General features: G+C 58.3%; 2 protein-coding genes and 1 long non-coding RNA gene across 7 annotated transcripts in view; 1 reads left to right on the top strand and 2 right to left on the bottom strand.

Annotated features, from left to right (window-relative positions):
• Positions 1 to 796: 796 nt before the first annotated feature.
• LOC123388120 lies at positions 797 to 2429 on the bottom strand. The gene is made up of 2 exons (XR_006602671.1): positions 1536 to 2429; positions 797 to 1289 (listed from the first exon to the last, which is right to left on the bottom strand). It is a non-coding gene; the product is annotated as an uncharacterized LOC123388120 (long non-coding RNA).
• A 914-nt stretch (positions 2430 to 3343) lies between these two features.
• On the top strand, positions 3344 to 16922 carry IDH3A (isocitrate dehydrogenase (NAD(+)) 3 catalytic subunit alpha). 3 transcript variants are annotated; one of them, XM_045067144.1, is made up of 12 exons: positions 3344 to 3472; positions 7046 to 7108; positions 7910 to 8026; positions 9111 to 9194; positions 10409 to 10523; positions 11701 to 11888; positions 12240 to 12373; positions 13077 to 13179; positions 13274 to 13338; positions 14329 to 14413; positions 14823 to 14975; positions 16268 to 16922. In XM_045067144.1, exons 1-12 carry the CDS (start codon positions 3446 to 3448, stop codon positions 16349 to 16351), a joined length of 1218 nt encoding a protein of 405 aa, XP_044923079.1. In that variant the 5' UTR covers positions 3344 to 3445; the 3' UTR covers positions 16352 to 16922. The 3 variants fall into 3 exon arrangements, with proteins under 3 accessions (XP_044923079.1, XP_044923080.1, XP_044923081.1); XM_045067145.1 differs by lacking the exon at positions 7910 to 8026; XM_045067146.1 differs by lacking the exon at positions 7910 to 8026 and having other exon boundaries at positions 3400 to 3472; positions 9136 to 9194.
• An 816-nt stretch (positions 16923 to 17738) lies between these two features.
• ACSBG1 (acyl-CoA synthetase bubblegum family member 1) overlaps positions 17739 to 21689 on the bottom strand; it is a 41237-nt gene continuing 37286 nt past the window's right edge. For all 3 annotated transcript variants that reach the window (XM_045067140.1, XM_045067142.1, XM_045067141.1), the window contains 3 exons: positions 20213 to 20352; positions 19565 to 19811; positions 17739 to 18352 (listed from right to left, as the gene is read on the bottom strand). In XM_045067140.1, coding sequence (XP_044923075.1) covers positions 18267 to 18352; positions 19565 to 19811; positions 20213 to 20352 — 473 coding nt within the window. In that variant the 3' untranslated portion in view covers positions 17739 to 18266. The remainder of the gene's footprint in view (positions 18353 to 19564; positions 19812 to 20212; positions 20353 to 21689) is intronic.

Here is a 21689-nt window from a genome sequence, read left to right as displayed (position 1 = left end):
TACAGACAATCCTCTAATGAGTGTCTTTGTGCTGATGGATTTGTCTTTGTGGGTTTTCTCAAGGGATTCTCAGGAATGGATCTATGCAGGAGATGGGGGTAAGAACACAGAAGCCAGAGACACAGTGTCTACTATGTTTTCCAGAAAGGGCGTGGTGGTATCAGTGGGAGGCAGCCAGCCGGAATCACCATCCATTACATAGTAGAGGGTATTAGCATGTTCGTACTTCCTAAAAAAGGGGGTAAAAAGGTTTCTAACTTTTAAATTTTTGCATGTACTCGATTATGGCTAAGGGTGGACGTTTTATTTTGTTTTCTTAAGCAGGCCCCTGCCCAGAGTGGAGCCCAGTGCAGGCCTGAGCTTACCACCCTGAGATCAAGACCTGAACTGAGATCAAGAGTTGGATGTTTGGGGCGCCTGGGTGGCTCAGTGGGTTGAGCTGCTGCTTCGGCTCAGGTCATGATCTCAGGGTCCTGGAATCGAGCCCCGCATCGGGCTCTCTGCTCAGCAGGGAGACTGCTTCTCTCTCTGTCTCTGCCTGCCTCTCTGCCCACTTGTGATCTATCAAGTAAATAAATAAAAAGAGTTGGATGTTTAACTAACTGGAGCCCCCAGGAGCCCCTACATTAAATATTTTAAGGATTTTTTTGTTTGTTTCTTTGGCTGTGAACTGATCATTCACATGGGTCCCTTGCCCATTTATTTACTAAAGTTCTAATGTTTAGGAAACTAAATGAGGGAAGCCCTATTGAAATAAATTTGTGCTCCCTTTATAAAAAGTAACAAGAAGCCCTTGGTATGTGAATAAATAGCACATATTTTGCCGATTTATTAAAGGTTGCTGTCTTGATTAAAAACATTGTCTTGGATTGGGTGGTGCTGTAGTCTCAAGGGCACACCTTCAGATCCTTCTCCTGAGAGGCAAATAGACGGTGCTGATGGCACGTCTGGATGCTACAAAGTGTAAGGACAGGACACAGTGGCTTGTCCAGAGGAGAGTGACGTGCATGTCGGAGGCGCTCCAGAATGTCTGAGGGGTTCTGGATCCTGTGGCCTGGTCAAGAAAGCGGCTCCCAGCTGGGGCTGAGGCAGCGTTTGTCTCCTCGATGGCCCTTCAGCTGCTCAGCAGGCAGGGAGCACCTTGTTGTGGGAATTGGCTGGGAAACCTCCCAGGTCCATTTCAGCCCGAGCACCTGAGCTTCTGAGAATTTGATGCTTTCCTGCCTCCAAGTCTTTGCTGGCACCAGTCCCTTCTCCTGGCCTCATCTCAGGCTGCTGACATCTCGGCTCTGCAAGGACCACTTTAACTTCCATCTTCACAGTGGGATCTTCCCCAACCAACCCCACCCTGTTCAAAACCCTTCAAGCACCTGTCCCTATCTCAGTGTCTGGGTGTCTCCCTCACGAGACTGGGGGGCGGGGGGGCTCATTTCTTGTTCTGGCAGAGCACCTGACCAGACTCCTCTTGGGAAGCTGATGACCCCTCAGGAATTGTGTTTCCCAGTGTAACGCGGCATCACTGCAGCCCGCTCTACCTCAGTTTCCTCCTGGGGCTGTTGTGGGGATTCAACAGAGACTGGAGCAAGTCACTTGGTCTTTGTTTTATAGTCACTGGTGCTGGTTTCTGTTCCCAAAGCAAAGACTGCTAGAGGGAGATCTCAAAGATACACAGCAGGAAAGAATTCGATAAGGCTCCCCAGGGGCGGTGGGAATCCAGGGCTGGGGAGCTCTGAGCAGGGAGAGGGACAGGTGGGCAGGTCGTGGGGGTTTCCCCGAGGAACCCACGTCCCAGCCGTCTCAGCGGGTGGCTGGAATTTCAGCAGGTGGGAAGGGGACGAAAGGGCCGCCAGGCAGCGGGAACCGCAGGAGCGTGGGGCCAGCCAAGCACGGGAAGCATCTGGGGGCTGGCCAGCAGGCCTGCTTGGCGGGCACTCCGGGACTGCGCGGCGGCAAGGAGGGGCGGGAATTCGGCTGGAAATAGACACTGGTGAGAAGCGAGCGAGGGAGAGCCGGGAGCTGGCAAGCCGGGGTGGTCCAGTGAGAGGGGAGGAGGGCTGGCCGGGGCAGGGCAGGGCAGGCCTGGAGGCGACGGAGGCAGAGAGTCCGCGGACCCTTCAGGGCCGGATCGCCAGGCCCCAAGACCGCCAGAGCCAGGGGGAGGCTGGCGAGGTCCCCCGGCCCTGCCCAGGCCGCAGGCGTAGCCGTGGTTGATTGTTTTATCTCCCGGAGGCCCTGGGCGTCATCTCTCACCTGAGCACCACCTTGCAGGGCGGGCAGGGGCGGCCCTAGAGGGAGTCGCCGCGGCGCCCCGGGTCCTCGGGACGAGGCCTCCCTGGCCAGCCTCCCGCTCCGGAACGAGGCCTCCCTGGCCAGCCCCCCGCCCCGGGACGAGGCTCCCCGGCCAGCCCCCCGCCCCGGGACGAGGCTCCCCGGCCAGCCCCCCGCCCCGGGACGAGGCTCCCTGGCCAGCCCCCCGCCCCGGGACGAGGCTCCCCGGCCAGCCCCCGCCCCGGGACGAGGCTCCCCGGCCAGCCCCCCCCGCCCCCGGACGAGGCTCCCCGGCCAGCCCCCCGCCCCGGGACGAGGCTCCCCGGCCAGCCCCCCGCCCCGGGACGAGGCTCCCCGGCCAGCCCCCCGCCCCGGGACGAGGCTCCCCGGCCAGCCCCCCGCCCCGGGACGAGGCTCCCCGGCCAGCCCCCCGCCCCCGGGACGAGGCTCCCCGGCCAGCCCCCCGCCCCGGGACGAGGCTCCCCGGCCAGCCCCCCCGCCCCGGGACGAGGCTCCCCCGGCCAGCCCCCGCCCCGGGACGAGGCTCCCCGGCCAGCCCCCGCCCCGGGACGAGGCTCCCCGGCCAGCCCCCGCCCCGGGACGAGGCTCCCCGGCCAGCCCCCGCCCCGGGACGAGGCTCCCCGGCCAGCCCCCCGCCCCGGGACGAGGCTCCCCGGCCAGCCCCCCGCCCCGGGACGAGGTCCCCCAGCGCGTCCCCGCCCCGCCTGCAGCCTGCCCCGCGCGGCCGTGACGCCCGACGCCGGGGTTCGCGGGCCCGCGCCGGACGGGACCCAGCGCTCACGGCCGACCGCCGGACTCCGGGACCACTCGTCGGTGACGCCGTCACAAACCAGAAGCGTCTGTGACGGAGCGAGGCGTCCCCAGTAGCCGCACGAAGTTGCAAACTGCGGTGAGCAGCACCGTCTCGCCCGTCCCAGCAGGGGGCGGGCCTTCCCGATGCTTCCGGGTCGCGTCTCTCTACGTCACTGCGAGGAGAGGCAGGCGATTGGTCAACAGAGACGACGCCCGTCCGGGGCAGGACCGGACAGGGGCGGGACCGGGGCTCCGGGGAGGGGCCTGAGTGGGGCGTGGCCCCCGCGGGGGGCGGGGCTCCAGCCCCGACTGCGCGACTGCGCAGTGCTGCCGCTGCTGTGGTCGCGGCGCCGGGAGGGACGCGATGGCGGGCCCCGCGTGGATCTCCAAGGTGAGAGCCCGGCCGGCGGGTGTGCGGCGCGCGGGATGCGCGGGCCGAGCGGCGGCGGCGCTGCGCGCGGGCCTCGACGGGCGCGGGTGGTGCGGGCGGCCGCGCTCCCGGACGGGCGCGCGGGAGGCGGGCCAAGGTCACGGCCGGGCCAGCGTGTGCCCGCAAGCGCCGCGCGGCGGCCGGGGTGGGGTGGCGGGTCCCGGGTGGCGCGGGGGTCCGAGCGCGGCCGGCGGGGCTGGGGCGGGATGGTGTCCCGGGCGCGCGCCGCGCCGCTCGCGGGGACACCCGGGCCCGCCACACACGGCGCGGGCCACCCCCCCGCCCCCGGGACATCCCACCCCCACCCCGCCCTGTCCCTGCGGAGAGCCCCGCGACCTCGAGGAGACCTGTCGCTGCCCTTGACAGCTCGGGGCGGGGGCCGAACCCGGAAGGGGCGTCAGGGCCCCCGCGGTTCCTGGGCTCGTTTCTGCAGACGCCGCCGCTCAAGGTCACGCGGGGAGTCGGGGTCGGAACTGGGGGCGGCCCTGGGCGTCCCGCTTCCTCGTTGTCGGTCGCATTCTCCCTACTCGTGGCCAAGGTCACCCCATGGCAGGCACAGGGAAGAGTAGGCCCTGGGTCTCCTGTTGCGCTTCAAGCATGGCCCCTGGAAATCTGCCGCAGGAAATTCCCTTTTTTTTTTGGTAAAACTTGTTGCTATTTTTCTCCCTAGCTTTGAGCTTAAAGAGCATCCCAGGTCACTGTGATTTAGGGACCAGAGCGCTCCTCTGAAAGTCTGCACCCCGTCAGACCTAGGTTTGCATCTGGGGCAGCCCTGCGGGTTGGCTGTGTGACCTTGAGCGGCTGCTTCACATCTCTGGGCTGGCGCGCCGGTCTGTAGGGGGTTGTTTGAGCGTTGGACGCGGTCCTGGGAGGGCGCGAGTTCACCCGCAGGCGCAGCCCAGAAGCTTCCCCAGCATTCCCTGTCCATCTTGCACTCCCCGGCGGGCGGCGTTCCTGGGCCTCAGGGAGTGAGGTCTGCTTTGTCAGCCTCTCCGGACCGGCTTTGTGCCTGACGGTCACTATTTTGCCCCATTTGCTCCTGAAGGTGAAGTGATTTCTGGTCATGGTCTCAGCAGAAATCAAACCTTTCGTCATGGAGGTCGCCCCCACTTACTGCCTTGTCTTCGGTGGGTTCCTTGCGCTTCAGAGGGGGGCGCAGGCGGCTGCCGGTGATGATGTGCCGGTCAGCCTGCGTTGCCTGCTGCGCAGACTGCAAGGAGAAACCACACGGCGGGTGCTCAGAAGCTGCTGGGCTGTGGGATCCAATGAGGGTCTCCCCTGACGTGGTCGCCCATGTGGCCCTTGGCCAGCATTGGACCTCTGTGGGGCCCGTTTCTCCCTTTAGGGGTTGAGCGAGAAGGTGCTGCAGAGCCCCATGTTCCCCGGGATGCTGGGGAGGCTGGGCTCATGGTCGGGCAGAGCGGTTCCTCTCTTGGGGGTATGTGCAGGGTTTAATCTGAAAAAGTGGTCTGCAGCTTAATCTTTTTTTCTAAAAAAAAGGCTTTATTTAGAGAAAATACTAGGTTTCTAAAGACCTTTCTGGTTCTGAAATGCCCTAGTAAACAACGAGCAGGTTCCCCAGCAGCAAACATGTAGGGAGTGAGACCAGCCATACACCCAACACTGTATTTGTGTATATTTAAGTTGGGTTGTGAAGATGTGAAGGGAACAAGGAGCCGTGGATCGAGACGGCCCAGCACCTGAAGTCAGCCCAGGTCACGCTCCGTGAGCCTGGCCCTAGTCTCCTAATCTGAAACGGGCCACTGCCAGCTGCCTCTCCAGGTTTTGTAGCGGTAACGTAATGTAATGTGTGTACAGATGCAGTGTGAAGTACAATACCGTCTCTGTCTTAAAAAAATCTCATTTCATTTACAGTTCTGGGTCATTTTAGTGACTTAGGTGTCTACTGCCTTAGTCCAAGATCATCTCTCTATGGGAGAGATGACAAAGTGGACCATCTGAGAGAAAATCGTCCCAAGTGTTAAGATGTTTGCTGGGGTGGGGACTTGTCAGATAAAAGAGATGGTCAAGGCTGGCCTGTGTCTCTCCAGAATGCATTCATTGAGCACCTCCTGTGAGCCCCGTGCTGTTGTCGGCACTTGGAGGTCCGACAATGAAGACATAAAAATCTTTGTGCTTGTAGACTGACATTTTAAATCATGGGTTGGTTGGGTTTTTTGTCATAGAACATGGGCCCGTTTTGCATGACTGTCTTCCCCCTCTCGCTCACTGGGATGGGCTGGGCTGGGCAGGGCTGGGCAGACGAGCTCGTCACATTTTATCTTGTTCCTGTCACCGAGTGCTGTTACACAGCCTCTCTTCCAGGAGCCCGTCTGTCTGTGGATGAATCATGTTCTGGGATTAAGGTTTTTGCCACCGGTTTTGGCACAGAGTGTTCGGAGGGATGACTGTACATGCCAGGTTAGAGAACACTAGCCCTTCGCACCTGCTGGGCTCTTGCTTGGTGTCTCGTTAGTGGACGCCAGGGTGACTGCAAAGGGTCGGACCTTACGAGCACCATCCCCAGGAGGGTAGACCAAGCCAGGGTGTAACAGATGGCTTACGTATCTAGCGTGAAAAAAAGTTACCTTTATAACATGTAATGAATTTTTAGTACCTATGGTCTGTGGACCCAGTTTCTTAATAGGACTTTGTACCAGTTTTCAATGACTCAGTTTTTAAAGTTCAAAGTAACCTTTTAAAATTTGTTTCTAGTGTCTGGTAGCATTGAGTAGAAACCAATATACCAGTGGTAACATCTTGGGCTAGTGGGGTTAGGGGGTCACTTTGCTTTTTTCTGTATCTTTCCTGACAATTAATAATAATGACCACATTACTTGTATTACTAGAAAAATAAGTAAAATCTTCATTCTGTGTGACATAGCTGTCAAATGGTATTAAATAAACTTTATTATATTTTGTTTTTATAAAGTGTAATTACTAAATACTCATGGGAGAAGAACAGGCACTTCTTCTGGTTCCGTCAGTAGTTCCTTCCACCAAAGGAGCACTGGACTGGGAGTCAGGAGACTTGTAGTCTGGTCTCTGCAGCTGTAGGCAGATCCCGACCCTTGAGACGCCATGCCTCCACCTGTGTAATGAATGAGTTGGGCTCTGGAATTTTTAAGGACGCTTCCAGCTTAAAATTTGTGATAGTTTTCTTTGAATATGTGTTCCCCCCAAAATGACCCGGTAGTCAAGAATGTTGACCTAAAACCTTCCAGATCGTCTGAGAAAATTTCTGTGTTTGAGTTCAAAGGGATAGCTTCATTTGACCCTCAGCATTTTTGGGCAACTTAAATTCATCAAGTGAAATGTAAAAGTACATAGTACTGAAATTTTCAAGGCAAAGGTAAGCCAAAAACTGAGGTTTTCAAATCTGAGATAGCTCGTCACATCGAGCTAATATAGAAGTTCCTGAATTACGTGTGCAGACTTGCCGCATCCTCAGTCATCAGAAACGGCCTCATCTCTACTCCTCACTGTGCGTGGTTTAATTCTGTGCATGACATTTCTTCGTTGATATTGATGTAGGTCTCTCGGCTGCTGGGGGTGTTCCACAACCAAAAACAGGTGACCAGAGGTTTTGCCGGTGGTGTGAGTATAATTCCATCTTTTATTTTTTCGTTTTAGAAGTTTCTCAAGAAAGATGCTCTAACACATTTATGATACAGTTTTTTGTTGCCATTTACTTAAAATTTGGGAAAACCGTGTCCCACTTACACTGGATATTTAGATTCTTGGCTGACACGCGTAAATTCATCGGATCACTTGCACATTTAAGAATTACCTTACAGCTGGCTCTGTTAAGCCTGTCACATTGATGTCTTAAAGGAGCCTGGTTAAAAATAGAAATCACCCTTGAGCCTGTCGCTTCCCTTCGCAATCTCACTTTGGTAAGACGGTTTCTTTCTAAACTAGTACAAGTTGAGAGAAAATTGTTGAGAACCTTCAAAGCCTGCTTTGCATTTTTATTTTGTGAGCTTCCCTAAAAACCATAGAGGGACCCCTGTTAGGAGGGCCCCCGACTTGTCTGAGCCCCACGGGCTCGCATGGCCTCTCACAGTTTTTACAGACATGTTAGTGGATCTCCCATTTCTCATTAAATCTGCTGCTTTTAGAACCCCCAGCCTGGAATTCTGTGCTTCAAGAGCTGACACCACACTGTTAGAGCATTCTAAGACTGTGGGTCAGCGACTTCCTGTGGGTTTTGGTTATCCCCTTCTTACAGAATTCGATTGGATTCCATGATTCCTCTGCTCCCCTACAGCGTCTTACTCTGGGACGGGTTTGTAAGACCTTCGAACCTCTTTTCTTCCATTGACTTTCTGTGCTGTGGAAGAAAAGTGGATTCTTCTGGTGGCCTGATGGCGTTTGTTTTACGTGGTGGGAGAACAGGAAGAAGCAGCTGAAGGGTTCTTCGGGCTCCTGCTTGTGCAAAAGACGCAGAACGAGGCTTGCATTTCAAGCGTCAGGCTGGCCGCGCTAGCGTTTCGGATGCGCTCAGAGCTGACGGTGCGACCCGCGCTCTCTGCTGTGATTTAAGCTGTCCGTTTTGTAAAGATATTTGCCCGGTGGGACGGGGTTATATTTGAAAGAAATAAGAAGAGGAACTAAATTTTTAAAAGATGTCTTCGGTAATAACAGAGAAATTCAGAAATAGTCCACCTGCTCAGGGAGTATCAGCGGAAGGCAGACGACCAGTGACCCTTGAGTCCGTGATCTACAACAGTGTAGCGCAGGCAGCTACTCGGGAAAAGACCAGACTTCCCACTGAGAGCAAGTCCCCCTGAGACCTGTTGTCTCCGAAGGGGAAAGGCTGTGTGAATATGGTCTTACCTCACTGAGGTCCCGTTGTCACGTCCCTTTACACATTTTTATTTCTACGTTTGAAATGCCGGCTTGATTAGTTTGAGTCTTTGTCCTAAAGCTCTGCTGTTGCGTTATAAACACCTTGTCATTCTGTGGCTAGCGCAGACTCTCAGGTGTGACTATACGTGCTGCTCTTGTAGGCCCCACAGAAACTCCGCCGGGCTCCCTAGGTGACACCTGTCACTGAGGCGCCGGTGTCACAGAGGGACTCAGGAATGCGGGGACCCCCTTGTGATTGGAAGTCCGATGTTCTCTGAGTTCTAGAACAGACCGCAGCAGTCCTCTGGGAACGTGTTTGAAAGTGTTTTTAAGCCTGAGCAGCTGGGGTAGGACAGACCTCCCTAGAGTCCCTGTGGCGAGGGAGCAGCTGCCTTCACGGGAAGCCCTCCGGATTCCCGTGACGAGCGTGGTGGGAACTCTGTTCTCTTCGGTTGCCCAGACGTGAATTAATTGGCCTCTTTGTAGCTTGTCTGAAAAAAATATCAATTGGGAAGTCTGCTTAGTAGTTGATTTTTGTGTTATCTGAAGAGCATCACGTAAGCCTTACGAAGGCCTCGGAACTCAGGTGGAGCGTAGAGTCTCTTCCCTTGAGGGACGGCTCTCTTCCTGAAGGCCTCCCGGTCTTCCCGAGCAGCCCCCCGGGAGCTGGATTTCTCTTCGAGTGATGTTCTTTCCGGACCTTCCAGAGTTAACCCTGACTGTCCTTTTTGGTGATTCTCACGCTCAGGTTCAGACAGTCACTCTAATTCCAGGCGACGGCATCGGCCCCGAGATCTCAGCTGCCGTGATGAAGATTTTTGATGCTGCCAAAGTAAGTGCCGGGAAAACGTCTGGAATGATCATTTGTAGAGAACTTTCCTTGGGCATTTGGAGTGTGTGAGCTCTTGGGATAACTTGTGGGAGGTGGGGTGGTGTCGCTGTCGCCACGACGACCCTGGCTCAGAGCGGCTCGCTGCGGCCGTGGGGACAGGAGCGTAGGCTGGCTTCATCGTGGCAGTCCTGCGAGTTGTGCCGCTAGGCCGCGGGCTCAGCCCTGCCAGTCCCCCGTCCGCCTCGCCCCTGCCTTCCTGCCAACCCGACCAGAGCTGCTATTTCCAAAAAACCGCGTAGGAGATTTTGAAAGATGAAACCACATTCCCGCTGTGGGGTCACCCTGAAGCGTGGGAACGATTATCGTGGCGGCGCAGCCTTCCGCGCAGGGGGCCGCTTCGGAGCGCGTCTCCGTAAGCAGCAGCCCTGCGGAAGGGCAGGTGGCGCGGAGAGCCGGGGCTGCTCCCCCGCTGTGAGTGCCCTGTGGAGAAGGACCCCCCACACCAGGGGAGTCTCCTGTGCTGGCTGCCGGGGCGCATCTGGGGAAGAAGGGGACCCTGGCGGGCCCTTGTGTGGATTATGGACCGTATCTGGGGTTTCCCCACAGCTGTACTGCGGTCCAGCCGACCTGCCACACACTTGCTGCTTTGCAACGCGGTCTGAGTCCATGGTATTCGGTGCGTGCTCTGAGCTGTGCGGCCAGCACCACGGTCTAATTTTAGACTGTTGTCACCGCCCACACAGAAATCTTACTGTCCTTCGCGCTCGCTGCTCGTCCCCCAGCCCTCCCAGCCCGCCCCTCCCTCCGCCGGCCCCGGGTCACCACTTGGCTACTTTCTGTCCACACACTGGCCTCTTCCGGACACTTCCTGTGCATAGTTTTCTACTGTGCAGTCTTCGATGATCCGATGATTTCCAGTTCATGCCTGTGCCCTGGGCGGCCGTGTTTCTCCTCTCGCCGCGGTGTTCTGACCGCGGTAGGAGTTGGGAGAAGAATAAGGGGCCGCGGCAGCCTGGTGCGGACTGGACAGGCTGGCGCGGAGAGGCCCTCCGGTCACACTAGGGAATGACATCTCTTCTCGCATGCCAGGAGCTTTCTGGACCTTTATTGTGCGTTTTCACCAGTCCCTCCGACAGGGAAGACAGGTCCTTGGAGGTGGGTGCCAGTCACCCCCGCAGCCTGCAGCTCACTGTGCTCTGTGTCGCCGCATCTAGGCGCCCATTCAGTGGGAGGAGCGGAATGTGACGGCCATCCAAGGACCCGGAGGAAAGTGGATGATCCCTCCCGAAGCCAAAGAGTCCATGGATAAGAACAAGATGGGCTTGAAAGGTAGTGGCCGTGCGGGCTTGGGTGCGTCTCTGCGCCACGTCCTGTGCTCGCGCAGGGCTGCGCCGTCGGAGCTGGGGCTGACCACGCTGCGGTGCAACCGTCCCCGTGGGGCGGCCTCTGCTTTCTCCCGCGTGTCTGTACCGGTGTGCGGCTGACACACGCACGTGGTTGTGGGTGCGCAGCGTGGAGGGTCGCCTTCCCTGCCCTCCTGCCGGCGCCGCACGGAGCAGCCTGGTCACGGCGAGGTGGTTTCTCACTTGGGCATGTTTTCCCCCAGTAAGAACAGTACAGGCTTGCTGGCCAGTGTCAGACAGAAGTGTTTGTGTGTGGGTTCACCCAGATTTACCTTTGCACACTTTCCACGTTTTTATTATTATTTTAATTAATACGTGCTTCAGGTCATGATCGAAAACACAAGCGCGTGCCTGGGTCCCGTGGAGCACAGGCTGTGGGTACAGACACGCGCGAGTTCAAGTGCCCCCTCCGCCCCTCAGTGCTGGGGGCTCTGCTGGTTTCTTACTCTTGCTTTTGTTGTTTCCCTTCACTTTTAGTTTATTTATTTATTTTTAGTTTTCAAGATAATTTTTTTTTTTTTGACAGAGCACAAGCCGGGGGAGGGGCAGAGGGAAGCCAGCTCCCTGCTGAGCAGGGAGCCCAAAGCGCAGGACTCGATCCAGGACCCTGAGATCATGACCTGAGCCGAAGGCAGAGGCTTAACCCACTGAGCCTCCCAGGCGCCCCTTCCCCTAAATGACAGCGGGAATGTTGTCACCTTGTAGGTGGTGGGGAGGGTCAGATACTGCCACGCCCAGTCCTCCCCGGGGAGGTGTGTGGTGTTTTTGAGTGTAGTCATGTTCCGGAAGGCTTCCAGGCAACTCTTCCTCCTTTGTTTGAGTCCGGGAGGGGGACAGTCAGGGATAGGCCTTCTGCGTGGCAGCCCAGGTGGGTTAGCATGTGGCCTGGGTGCGCCCACCGGAAGCACGCCCGGTGCCCGTGTCACAAGGCACCTCTCATCCTGACTACGCCCCAGTGGGAAAGTGAAGCAGGAAAACCTGGAACTTTAAGTCAACATTCTGTACTTGTGTCCATAAAGAAGAAGAAAAGGCGGCCCCAGAACGTACCCCGTTGTCATCTGCGTGTCCTGAATGTGTCCTCCGGGTGTCCTTCTTTGTCACAGGCCCTTTAAAGACCCCAATAGCAGCTGGTCACCCATCTATGAATTTATTGCTGCGGAAAACGTTCGACCTCTATGCGAACGTCCGTCCGTGTGTCTCCATCGAGGGCTATAAGACCCCTTACACCGACGTGAACATTGTCACCATCCGGGAGAACACGGAAGGCGAGTACAGCGGCATCGAGCACGTGGTACGTTCGTCTCACGCACGTTCTCACTCGCGTCGCCTTCTGTGCACTTGGGACTGTCACTCGGGTCCCCCGGTGTCGGGAGCCCCTTGTGGGGTCGGCTCACCGTGACCTTTGTGAGCTGGGGGCTTGGACACTGGCCTGGGGCGGGCGTCTGCTGGGAGTTTCGATCCCCCTCACAGGTGTGTTCTGGGGCAGGTGGCCTCTGCACCTCAGTTGTCCCCATCTGTTTCGTGGGCCCCATGACGCCTGCCTCCCAGGGCTGGGGGCCGGGGCTGCTGTGAGCCCCACGCGTCCCCCGTGGCCGGGCGCCCAGCATTAGCCGCGCAGTGAGGCTGACCTGCTCCCCCTCAGATCGTGGACGGGGTTGTGCAGAGCATCAAGCTCATTACCGAGGAGGCCAGCAGGCGCATCGCAGAGTTCGCCTTCGAGTACGCCCGCAACAACCACCGGAGCAACGTCACGGCCGTGCACAAAGCCAACATCATGTGAGTCCCTGCTGGGCCGCGGCCCCGCTTGCCGTCGGGGGGCTCAGCGACTGGCGTCCCTTCCTTCTCCCTGGCCAGCGGGCCGGGCAGCTCTGTCTGTGAGCAGACTGGCAGGGAGGAGGGACTGGGCATCATCAGAGCAAGACACTGGAGACTAGATCCCCAGCTGGTGTGGTCACCTAGCCGAGGCCACACAGGTTGAAGGGCAGGCGTGTCCCAAGTGGGCTGGGGCAGCGTCTCTGACACGGCCGTGTGCCAGGGGCTGCCCGGCCAGTGCCGTCTGACGGGTCCTCGGCGGTCACCCTCTGCTAACCCCAGGCTGCTGAAGGCAGCTCTGGATGGGTGCAGACACGGTTTCCTGACCCGCGAGAGGGCTGGGGTGTGTCCAGTGGTACAACCATTTAAAGGAGTCAGTCTTAACATTTTCTTACATTTCTTCATTTTTGCTGGACAGAACTATTAAAAATAATAGTTTTTATTATGATCTGACTATTTTACATTTTTATGCCCTCTTGTACTTCCAGAAAAATCCCCATTTTCAGTTTGCTTTTTATTAACTGCCTAAAAAATAATTTTACTATGATTGAAATCAGATGTCTGGGCTTCTGGAACTAACACTTCTTGAACTTAACTTTGCTCTCTGACCTGACCCTTTTCTTTCTGCAAACCTTTCTTTCAACCATTTTTATTTGATTAAATACAGGCGAATGTCAGATGGGCTTTTTCTGCAAAAATGCAGGGAAGTTGCTGAAAACTGTAAAGATATTAAGTTTAATGAGATGTACCTTGATACAGTGTGTCTGAATGTAAGTATAAGTGCTTGCTCGCCTGCTTTCCGCGACTGTCGTGGGCACGGCAGCCCAGCTGCTGGTCGCTGAACTCACTGTGCGTCCCTCGCAGATGGTCCAGGACCCGTCGCAGTTCGACGTCCTCGTTATGCCGAATCTGTATGGAGACATCCTCAGGTGAGCCCTGCTCGGCGGCGGCGTGCTTGTCGCTTATTTGCACGTGCCCTGAAATGCATGTGGCTTAAGGAGTTTCATTCAAATACAAAAAGAACAGCGTGTGTCGGATGAGTTGGGTCCTGGCGCGGTGGTGGGGATGTCAGTGATCACGTGTTGGATGGCTGATGCGTTTAATTTGCCACATTGGCTCTGGGCCGTGCTCTGATGACCCGCCCCCTTCCCTGTCGGAGCGGTTTCGTTGGTTGGTTGGTTGCAGTGTGTGTGGCCAGGAGGCAGTCCTTTTTACAAAATTGTTGTGACTTGAGATGTCATTTCAGACTTACAGAGATGTTACAAGATGGACAAGGAGCTCGTGTGTCCCCTGCCCCCGCAGCGCACCCCTGCTAACGTCACTTCTCCCTCTCTCGCGCTCAGCCTGCCTTCCCCCTCCTGGTGGGCCCCTCCCCAGCACGCGCAGAGGTGGCCGTTACTGCTCCGTCTGTTAGTCGGCGTTCTGCCGCGACGGTCGCTTCCCTTCTCTCATAGTTACTTGTGTCCTTCTGTCCGTTTGACTCACGGGTATAACCGTCACAACCATTACCTGTGTTAGTCAGTGCATGTCCCTTTGTGCTGTCATGTCTTCTGGACGCAGCCCACCATCTGCTTTCTGCAGCAGTAAGCTGCCTCCGGCCCATCCTGGTTTTCTGACTGTGGTCCCAGATCAGCTGTTTCTCAAGGAGCTCTGGTTCCTTTTGGCAGAGGATGGAGTCCGGGGCGCTGCCTTCAGCTCAGGTCATGATCTCAGGGTCATGGGGTCGAGTCCTGCGTCAGGCTCCCTGCTCAGTGGGAAGCCTGCTTCTCCCTCTGCCTCTTCTGCTCCCCCTGCGTGTGCTTTCTCTCTCTCTGTCAAATAAATAAATAAAATCCTTTTAAAATATTAGATAAAATCCAAAGTCTGGGCGAGGTGTTTAATTTTTCAGACCACCCTTTGAAATGTTTTTCTGCCCCCAGTGACCTGTGTGCGGGACTGATTGGAGGTCTTGGTGTGACACCAAGTGGCAACATTGGAGCCAACGGGGTCGCGATCTTCGAGTCGGTAAGGACCTGGGTGACATGGGAAAAGCAGCGTTCACTTAGGAACGGCCCGAGGGTCCGGGACGGGTTATCTGCACAAATACGGTTCAAGTGTTGAGTTTTCCCAGGAGTCATAAGAAAACGGTGCTTTCGTTGGGCTGTCCGTACAAGCGTGGTTCATTCCTTCACCTCCCCCTTCTTTGTTTTGTGTCCTTGTTATGATGTGTCCTTCCTCGGTTGCAGCACTCCGCAGAAGTTGGAAAGGGTCCTCAGTCTGCATTGTTGCACTTTCCCCGTTATTCTGGCTCTTGGTTTTTCTGAGGCTTTCTGTCCTGGCCCCATGGCTGACGATAAGGGACGTGATGGGGCACAGCGTCTCTGGGAGGGGACTGTGGCTGTCCCCCGACCATGTTTGCGTTTCTCGCCGGTAGGTTCACGGCACCGCCCCGGACATCGCGGGCAAGGACATGGCCAACCCCACGGCCCTCCTGCTCAGCGCCGTCATGATGCTGCGGCACATGGGCCTTTTCGACCATGCGGCGAGGGTGGAGACCGCGTGCTTTGCCACGATTAAGGACGGGAAGGTACGGGTCGTCGTCTTGTGCACGCTGCATCTGGGTGGAGGAAGCAGGCTTCGGCTCCCGAGCACATGCGGTGTGTGCTCTGGGGAGAGGAGCTGCGGGTTTCTCCAGGGAGGCCTGGGAAGCACCGGCCAGAGACACCCGTGTGCTGCTGGAGGAAACATGGTTTGGGGCCCGGAGCCTGTGAGGCCTCGATGTCCTGTCTTGGGCGCACGATCTGGGCCAGGTCCCTGCCCCTTCCCCCGCAAACCCGGGTGGTGCCCCTGATAAGGTCTGCGTGATCTTCCACAGCCAGGGGAGTGGAGGTCCCGGTCACGGGGGCGGGGGGCCAAGCGGTTTGTGCAAATCGGGTGTGTGGAGATGGAGCACTCTATGTGAGTTGTGAGGGTAAGGAAGCTTTCGTGAAAGCAGCCCTCGTAGCTGTCAGTACTGCGTGACTGTGTGTTCCCCACACAAGGCGTCTCTGTCCGTCTCCACCCCTTTGGGGGGTCCGGGCTGGGAGCAGCCCCCTCCCCCGGTGAGGGAACCTGCCTTGTCCAAGTTCCCACCGCTGCTCCAGGGCAGCTGGGGCTGGTGCGCAGTCGGGCTGGGCCCGGTCTGGTGGTTCTGCGCATGGGCAGGGAGGAGGCTGGGCCTCGAAGGCACAGGCTCTGTTCCAAGCGGCTGTACCAGCCCCGCAGGGGTCCACGGTGGCCCTTGGAGCTGTGCGGGAGGTGGTGGGACGCGGTGGGACGGGAGAACTAAGTGTCTCGGGGTCCCTTTGTGAGCAAAGGGAGGACAGGCTGGTGGACGACCGGGCTGCGGGAGGGTTTCCCTCGTCAGAAGAGAGACGGAGCCGGTGGGCCGGAGCGCCCGGCGGGCCGTCTCCGCGGACTGGGAGCCGCGCTGTGTCCGGCTTATGAGTCGGGCCCCGCGGGACTCACGCTGGCCCTTCAGTTCGGAAGTTTCTCAGCTTCCCCAAATAAGGTCAACTCTGGTTTTTAAACTTTGAAACTTCCCCCAAGGGATTTGTGCTTCGTTTAAAGGTCCACAATCGACTGTTTTCTTAGGGTGTGCTGTACTGACAGAGGCACAGTTCTGGAGAGCCTCCCTCCTTCCCTGTTGCCAGCGTGTCCTGGCTTCGCCAGGTGTTCCGTGTGCGCTAACTGGGCCCGTCACCCCGGGTGGGGGTCTTGATCTCCGGGGAGGGCGGCCGGACCAGCTCGGCCCGCGTCTCCCCGGAGCGCTCTGGGAAGCCGGCCTGGCTGTGCTCTAGCGCGTGGCTGCCTTTTATCTTGGCTCTTTTCTTCTCGCAGAGCTTAACAAAAGATTTAGGAGGCAACGCAAAGTGCTCCGACTTCACGGACGAGATCTGTCGTCGGGTACGAGATCTGGACTGAGGCCCCGCGCGCGCGGCGTCTGTGCCCGTCCGTCCCACCAGCCACGCAGGTCCCGCCCGTCGTGCCCAAGTTTGCTTCGCTTCTTTCCTGATGGGCCACTTAGATGTTGCCTGTTCTGAGCAAAGTCTGTGCAGAGGCTGCCGGTGACGTCCCCAGGCATGCTCTCCGAGGACTGTCCCCAAGTGCTGGTTTTATTTATTCGGTGTCTATCTGGTGTATGTTTTTTGTAAATTCTGAGTGGACTGTATCGTTTGCCATGTTAATCATTTTACATTTCGGTTAAAATGGTTTTTCCTCAGCTGTAAATACGATACAGAATTAATAAGAGAAAACATAACTTTTTAAAGAAAACCTATTTTCCTTGGTTTATGAAGAACGTAATAGAAACAAAATAGATTATCGACATGTTAGTAAAGGTGATATTCTTATAAAACTACACGGGCACGGGAGAGGACTCCTGGAAAGTTCAGGTCAAAACCAGTGGATACGGCATATTTCTTAGCGATGTGGGGAGTAGACAGGCGCGTCCTGCAACGTGAACTACTGACGTGAATAAAGACTTTAAGAACTATGTAATGGGCGATGTAATTTTTGTTAATAAGGCTTGTGGGTTCAGTTACTTTGTTACCTGGAGACGCACCCTTCTCCGGGAGAGCTTTAGCAGAGCGGAGGGGCGGCTGCAGGACCCTGCAGCACGTGTCCCTCTGCCCGTAGCAGCTCAAGGCCCCTACCGCCTCGATTGTGGCTGCGGTTAAACTGGGGGTGCTGGCCGGCCTGCCCTGTCCCCAGGGCACCGAGTCCCTGCCCGCTGTCCTGCCTCAGCAGCGCCAGTGAGAGATGAGCCCGCGGTCCAGCCTGGGCTACGCCACTGACCCCCCCCCCCCGCCTCTTTCCCCATCCAGCACCTTTGTCCTTTATGTCAGACGCTAAGTCACTATTGTTAGCGACTCCAGTCCTGTCTTGGACCCCGCACGGCGTTGTGGACCCATGGACTTTGCGTACCACGCCCTGAGCATGTGGGATTCCTTAGCGAGGGTCCCCGTCTGGGTGCTGCCTCAGGCTGGTCCCCACAGTGTCACGTGTGTGTCGGTCTGTTCAGGCCGTGGCTTCCTCTGCTCGCTGGGTGGCGCAGTGACCGTGGCTCCTGGGTCTGCTGTAATAGACAGTTCCAGAATGGACTGAGGGGCCTCCTCTCCCCGCCCGCCTCCTGGCGGGGCTCCGCGTGTTTGGGGTGTGGGGCTGGCGCAGGCCGCCAGCCTTTATAGCGTGCGCCCCTCCACGCCGTCTTGTGCCCCGCGGGCTCCGGGGCGCGATGGTCCCATGGGTGAAACAGCCACGACTCCGACCCGGCCCGCCTGCTCCACGGACAAGAAAAACCAGGTCCTTGTTGGCAATTCTGTTAAACGGTTTAATACTCAAATCACACCCGTACAATCAGATAGGCGGCAGCGGTTTTATTAAGCATCAGATCAGCTGGCAAGTGTGAGGTGTCCTGGTGCTGACAGGCACAGAAGCGGCCGCGGTTCCAGAGCAGGTCAGCCCGGAGGTGAGTTCTAAGTACCGGCTCTCCGGCAGCGTGCGAAGGAGCTCCAGCCGTCCTCTCCACTGTCCCCGCCCTCCTCCCCAGCGCGAGCTCGCCACCTGCCTGCTACTTCCGGGGCGAGCGCTGAGCTCATGCGTCCCCTGGACAAAAAGCAATGCTTAAGATTAAAACTACCCACATGGGAAGCTTCTGGAGTCGTCAGCTGCTGCTGGCCCCGGACCTGGCAAACGTAGAGGCCCGTGTCGTGGCCAGACACGGCGACCTCACAGCCCTGCCAGGTGTCCGAGCGCCCAGACCGAAGGCGCCCGGAGCTCAGGCCGGCCCTCCCAAAGACCTGCCGTCTTCAGCGGAAGCTGGGAAGATGGCCCCTGATTACTTCTTTTGCTCTTGGTAAAAGGAGTCGATGATGTCTTTGTACTTGTCCAGAACCGTGAGCCGCTTCAGCTTCATCGTCGGACCTAAAGGAGCAAATGGAAAGAGGGAGTGAGGCCCGGACGCCGCGAAGCCTGGGAAGGTGTGTGTAAGGATCTGGGTGAGGCCAGCCCGCTGGGTGGTGCCCAGTGACCCAGCCCCTGCGGCTACACCCTCGTGCCCCCCTCCACTGCCCCAGCATTGTGCCCGCAGCCGAAGGGCCACCAGGCATCACGAAAGACCATGAGGTGCCGCCTTCCTTATCCTGCACCCACTTCTGGTCCTCCCCAAGCATTTTCTGTTCTCTCGGTGAATCAATGATGGAGACAAACAGACCCGCACAACTACGGTTTCTGTCCGGGGCTCTCGGCGAGCCACTGTGCCGGGAGCACACGGGCAGCCTCAGGACAAGGCTGCGGCCAACAGCCGCACGGGCGAGCAGGCAAGCGGCTGACGTCCTGACAAGCTGCCGGGGACCATGCACACGACCGCGCCGGACGCTGCACTCTGTTTGCCCGACGGGCGGGGGAGACTGGGAGCGCCACCTCCGCCGACCGTGGTCTTCCCAAATCCCTGTCCTTGCTCCTCTAAAGTACAGTCACAAGTGCGACGTAGCTTGGGGGCAGCTTAGAGGCTGAATGCACTCTGGGCTGTGACACCAGACACTTCAGAACCAAAGGCCTTTCCGGAGCTGGTCAGAGAGGACACCTGTGTCCCTCTGTTCGTGCTGGCCAGCCAGACGCGCTCCACGCTCTGAGGGCCTCTCAGCGTGCTGCTGCAGCCTCACGGGCCAGAGGCTGTCCTAGAAACCATCCCGCCTCCCCCGGCCGCGAACCACGTGCCACAGCCGAGAGTCACTTCTCTGTCCAGCCGGGGCTGTACTGCAGCTTCCCTGGTTTCGCGGACCAGGGTCCAGAAGGTCTTCCTTTACCTGTACATGAGCTGAGCCCCCAGAGCTAGGGCCTTGGGGTCTGCCTGCTGCTCCCACTGTGATTTCAGGGGAGAACGGCCCCCCAGTCAGAGCAAAGTTAAATGTTGTACATTTGAATTCATAGGCTCCAGCACACACTTAGTGCATGTGGCAGACTCCCACCGGGCGCGAGCCGGCACCGCGCGACCGTGTCCTCCCTCCAGGAGGAGGGACCGTCCGTGGCTCTCTGCTTGCCCTGGCTGCTTCCCGCCAGCCTGCTGTGGCCCCTGCCTGCCCACACAGCCCCCGCGATAGTGAGAACAGACAAGCAGGAAAAACAAAGCCCTACCCAGCTCTCCACCCGAAATGGAGAAGTCCCGCTGGAGAATGGCCCACTTCTGGATGCAGTAGGGTCGGGCGGCGGCCTTGCTATTGACCCTCTGGATCCCCTGCTCGATGGCCTGGTACACGGCCTCGTCCTTGGCGCTCACGATCTCAGACACAGTGGTGGCTTTGCTGCCCACCCGCTGGCAGAAGGCCACAGCTGGTTCCGTCAGGCTGTCCGTTGGCTCAGATGTGTCTGCGTCCAGCACGCACTGAAAAGCCAGAGGTCAGATCGGGCCCAAGCCTCGGCCCACAAGACCCAAGCCCCAGTCTCGGAGGGTGTGGGTCACCACGAGCTGTTCCAAAGAGCCCGTGGTGGCAGGATAGCCAGAAGGACCTCAGCCAGGAAAACCAGGGGCTTTTTCCCCGCTCAGCAGCCTGGGCTTGGAGCATCTGGTCAGGGAGAGCCAGGGGAGGAGCCTTGGGGAGCCAGGCTGAGCTGGACTATAATGGGTCATCACAGCACCTTGTGACCTCTTGTGTTGCCCGCCCCCACTGCAGGCAGCCAGCGGGTTAGCCCAGAACAGTCTGAGACATAGATGTGTCCCGGCGGAGCATGGCTTCTGCCTGGACCAGACCCACACCCCCCGCAGAGCCAGCCCCTCCGACTTACCTTCAAGGTGAGCAGCATGGACAGGAACTTCCTCTGGTCCCCGATCAGCATGGCATTGCTGATGATGGGCAACTCCGTCTTCACAGCCTCCTCGATGGGCACAGGGGGCACATTCTCTCCGCCCGCTGTGATGATTAATTCTGGGGAGGCAGGGCCAGGCCCCCGGCATAGGCTTCAGTCCAGGTGCCCCGGCTGCACCAGGACCCTAGCCTTGGCCCCAGCCTCTGGAGGCAGGAGCGCCTGGCAGCACTGGGGATACTCAGGGTCGGGGGGCAGTGCCACACCCTCAGAGGCTCCTCACACCTGCTGGGGGACACCCACTGGGAGATACACCTGCCGGGGGGATACCTACTGAGGGACGGGGCAGTTCCTGGAGCAATGCCTGGTTGGGGCTCCCACTCTTTGGCTCATCGTCCAAGACTCTGCCTGCTCAGGCCTCACCCAGCACCCTGGACGTGCCGCTGTCACCCAACAATTGAGCTGCCGCTCCCTGGCAGGCACCCGGCACGCACCGTGGGCCAGGCACTGTGCTAAGTCCTACATGTGCAGTGGTTCACTGAACCCTCACAACCGGCCTAGAAAGCAGCTCATTTTATAGATGGGAAAACTGAGGCCTGGGGCGGTTAGGTGTCTTGTCCAAGGTCGAGTAGCCTCGGGAACACGGTACAGCCCGTTCCCAAGCTCCTGCCGTGAGCCTCTCCCCCCGCCTGCACCTTCCCAACAAGCCCTCCCGACTCCGTCTAACACCCCACGTGCTCTTCTCAGGGAGCCCTTGTCCCTCTGGGGGGGCCGGCCCCCCCCCAGAGCTGCAGTCCCAGCATCCAGGCCTCGTCCACTGCCTCACTCACTCAGGCATCCGCCGCGGGCACGTGTGCGAGACCAGCGTTTGCACTTAGCGCTCTGGGCTCCTCCCTGGAGGGCGGTTAACGGCCAGGCCAGATGGTGGTAAGCGGACATTTGCTCAACACACCTGGCCAGTTTCTGCTGGATTAGCCCCCAGGTCTAGTTCAACAAGGAGGAGTTAGTCCCCTTGTGTGCAGGTCCCGTGCGGACACCTGGCGGCAGGGAGCTCCCAGGGTGGTGGGACAGCGAGGCTCGTGGCCCGGCTGCATGTTGAGTGTGAACTGGGTCTCGTGGGCAGAGGGCACACCTGTGCGTCTGGGGCGGCAGGGAGGCAACGGCGGGGCAGCGGGGCCCCTCCAGAGCCTGGCGAGGGGCTGCCCGGGTGGGTGCCGGCTGCTGAGCTGGGGCTCGGAGCTTCAGGACGCTGGCGAGCGGGGCGATAGAGGAGTGGTTCCCGAGGCTGGCCGGACAGGAGGCGTGCAGACCGCGGTCTGTCGGCGGCGCAGGGGTGGGGCGGCGAGGGCACCACAGCCAGGCAGAGCCCAGCGGCCGTCAGCACCCCGGCCTTTCTCTTTCTGGGACTTTCTCTGGCCCCTCCCCCCACCTCCTACCACTGTCTTTCACCCGTTAGTGT

Source organism: Mustela putorius, unplaced genomic scaffold (genome assembly GCF_011764305.1).
Source record: "Mustela putorius furo isolate JIRA1106 unplaced genomic scaffold, ASM1176430v1.1 tig00003875_pilon_pilon_pilon, whole genome shotgun sequence".
NCBI classification, from domain to species: Eukaryota; Metazoa; Chordata; class Mammalia; order Carnivora; family Mustelidae; genus Mustela; species Mustela putorius.
This window is presented reverse-complemented; position numbering and strand designations above follow the sequence as displayed.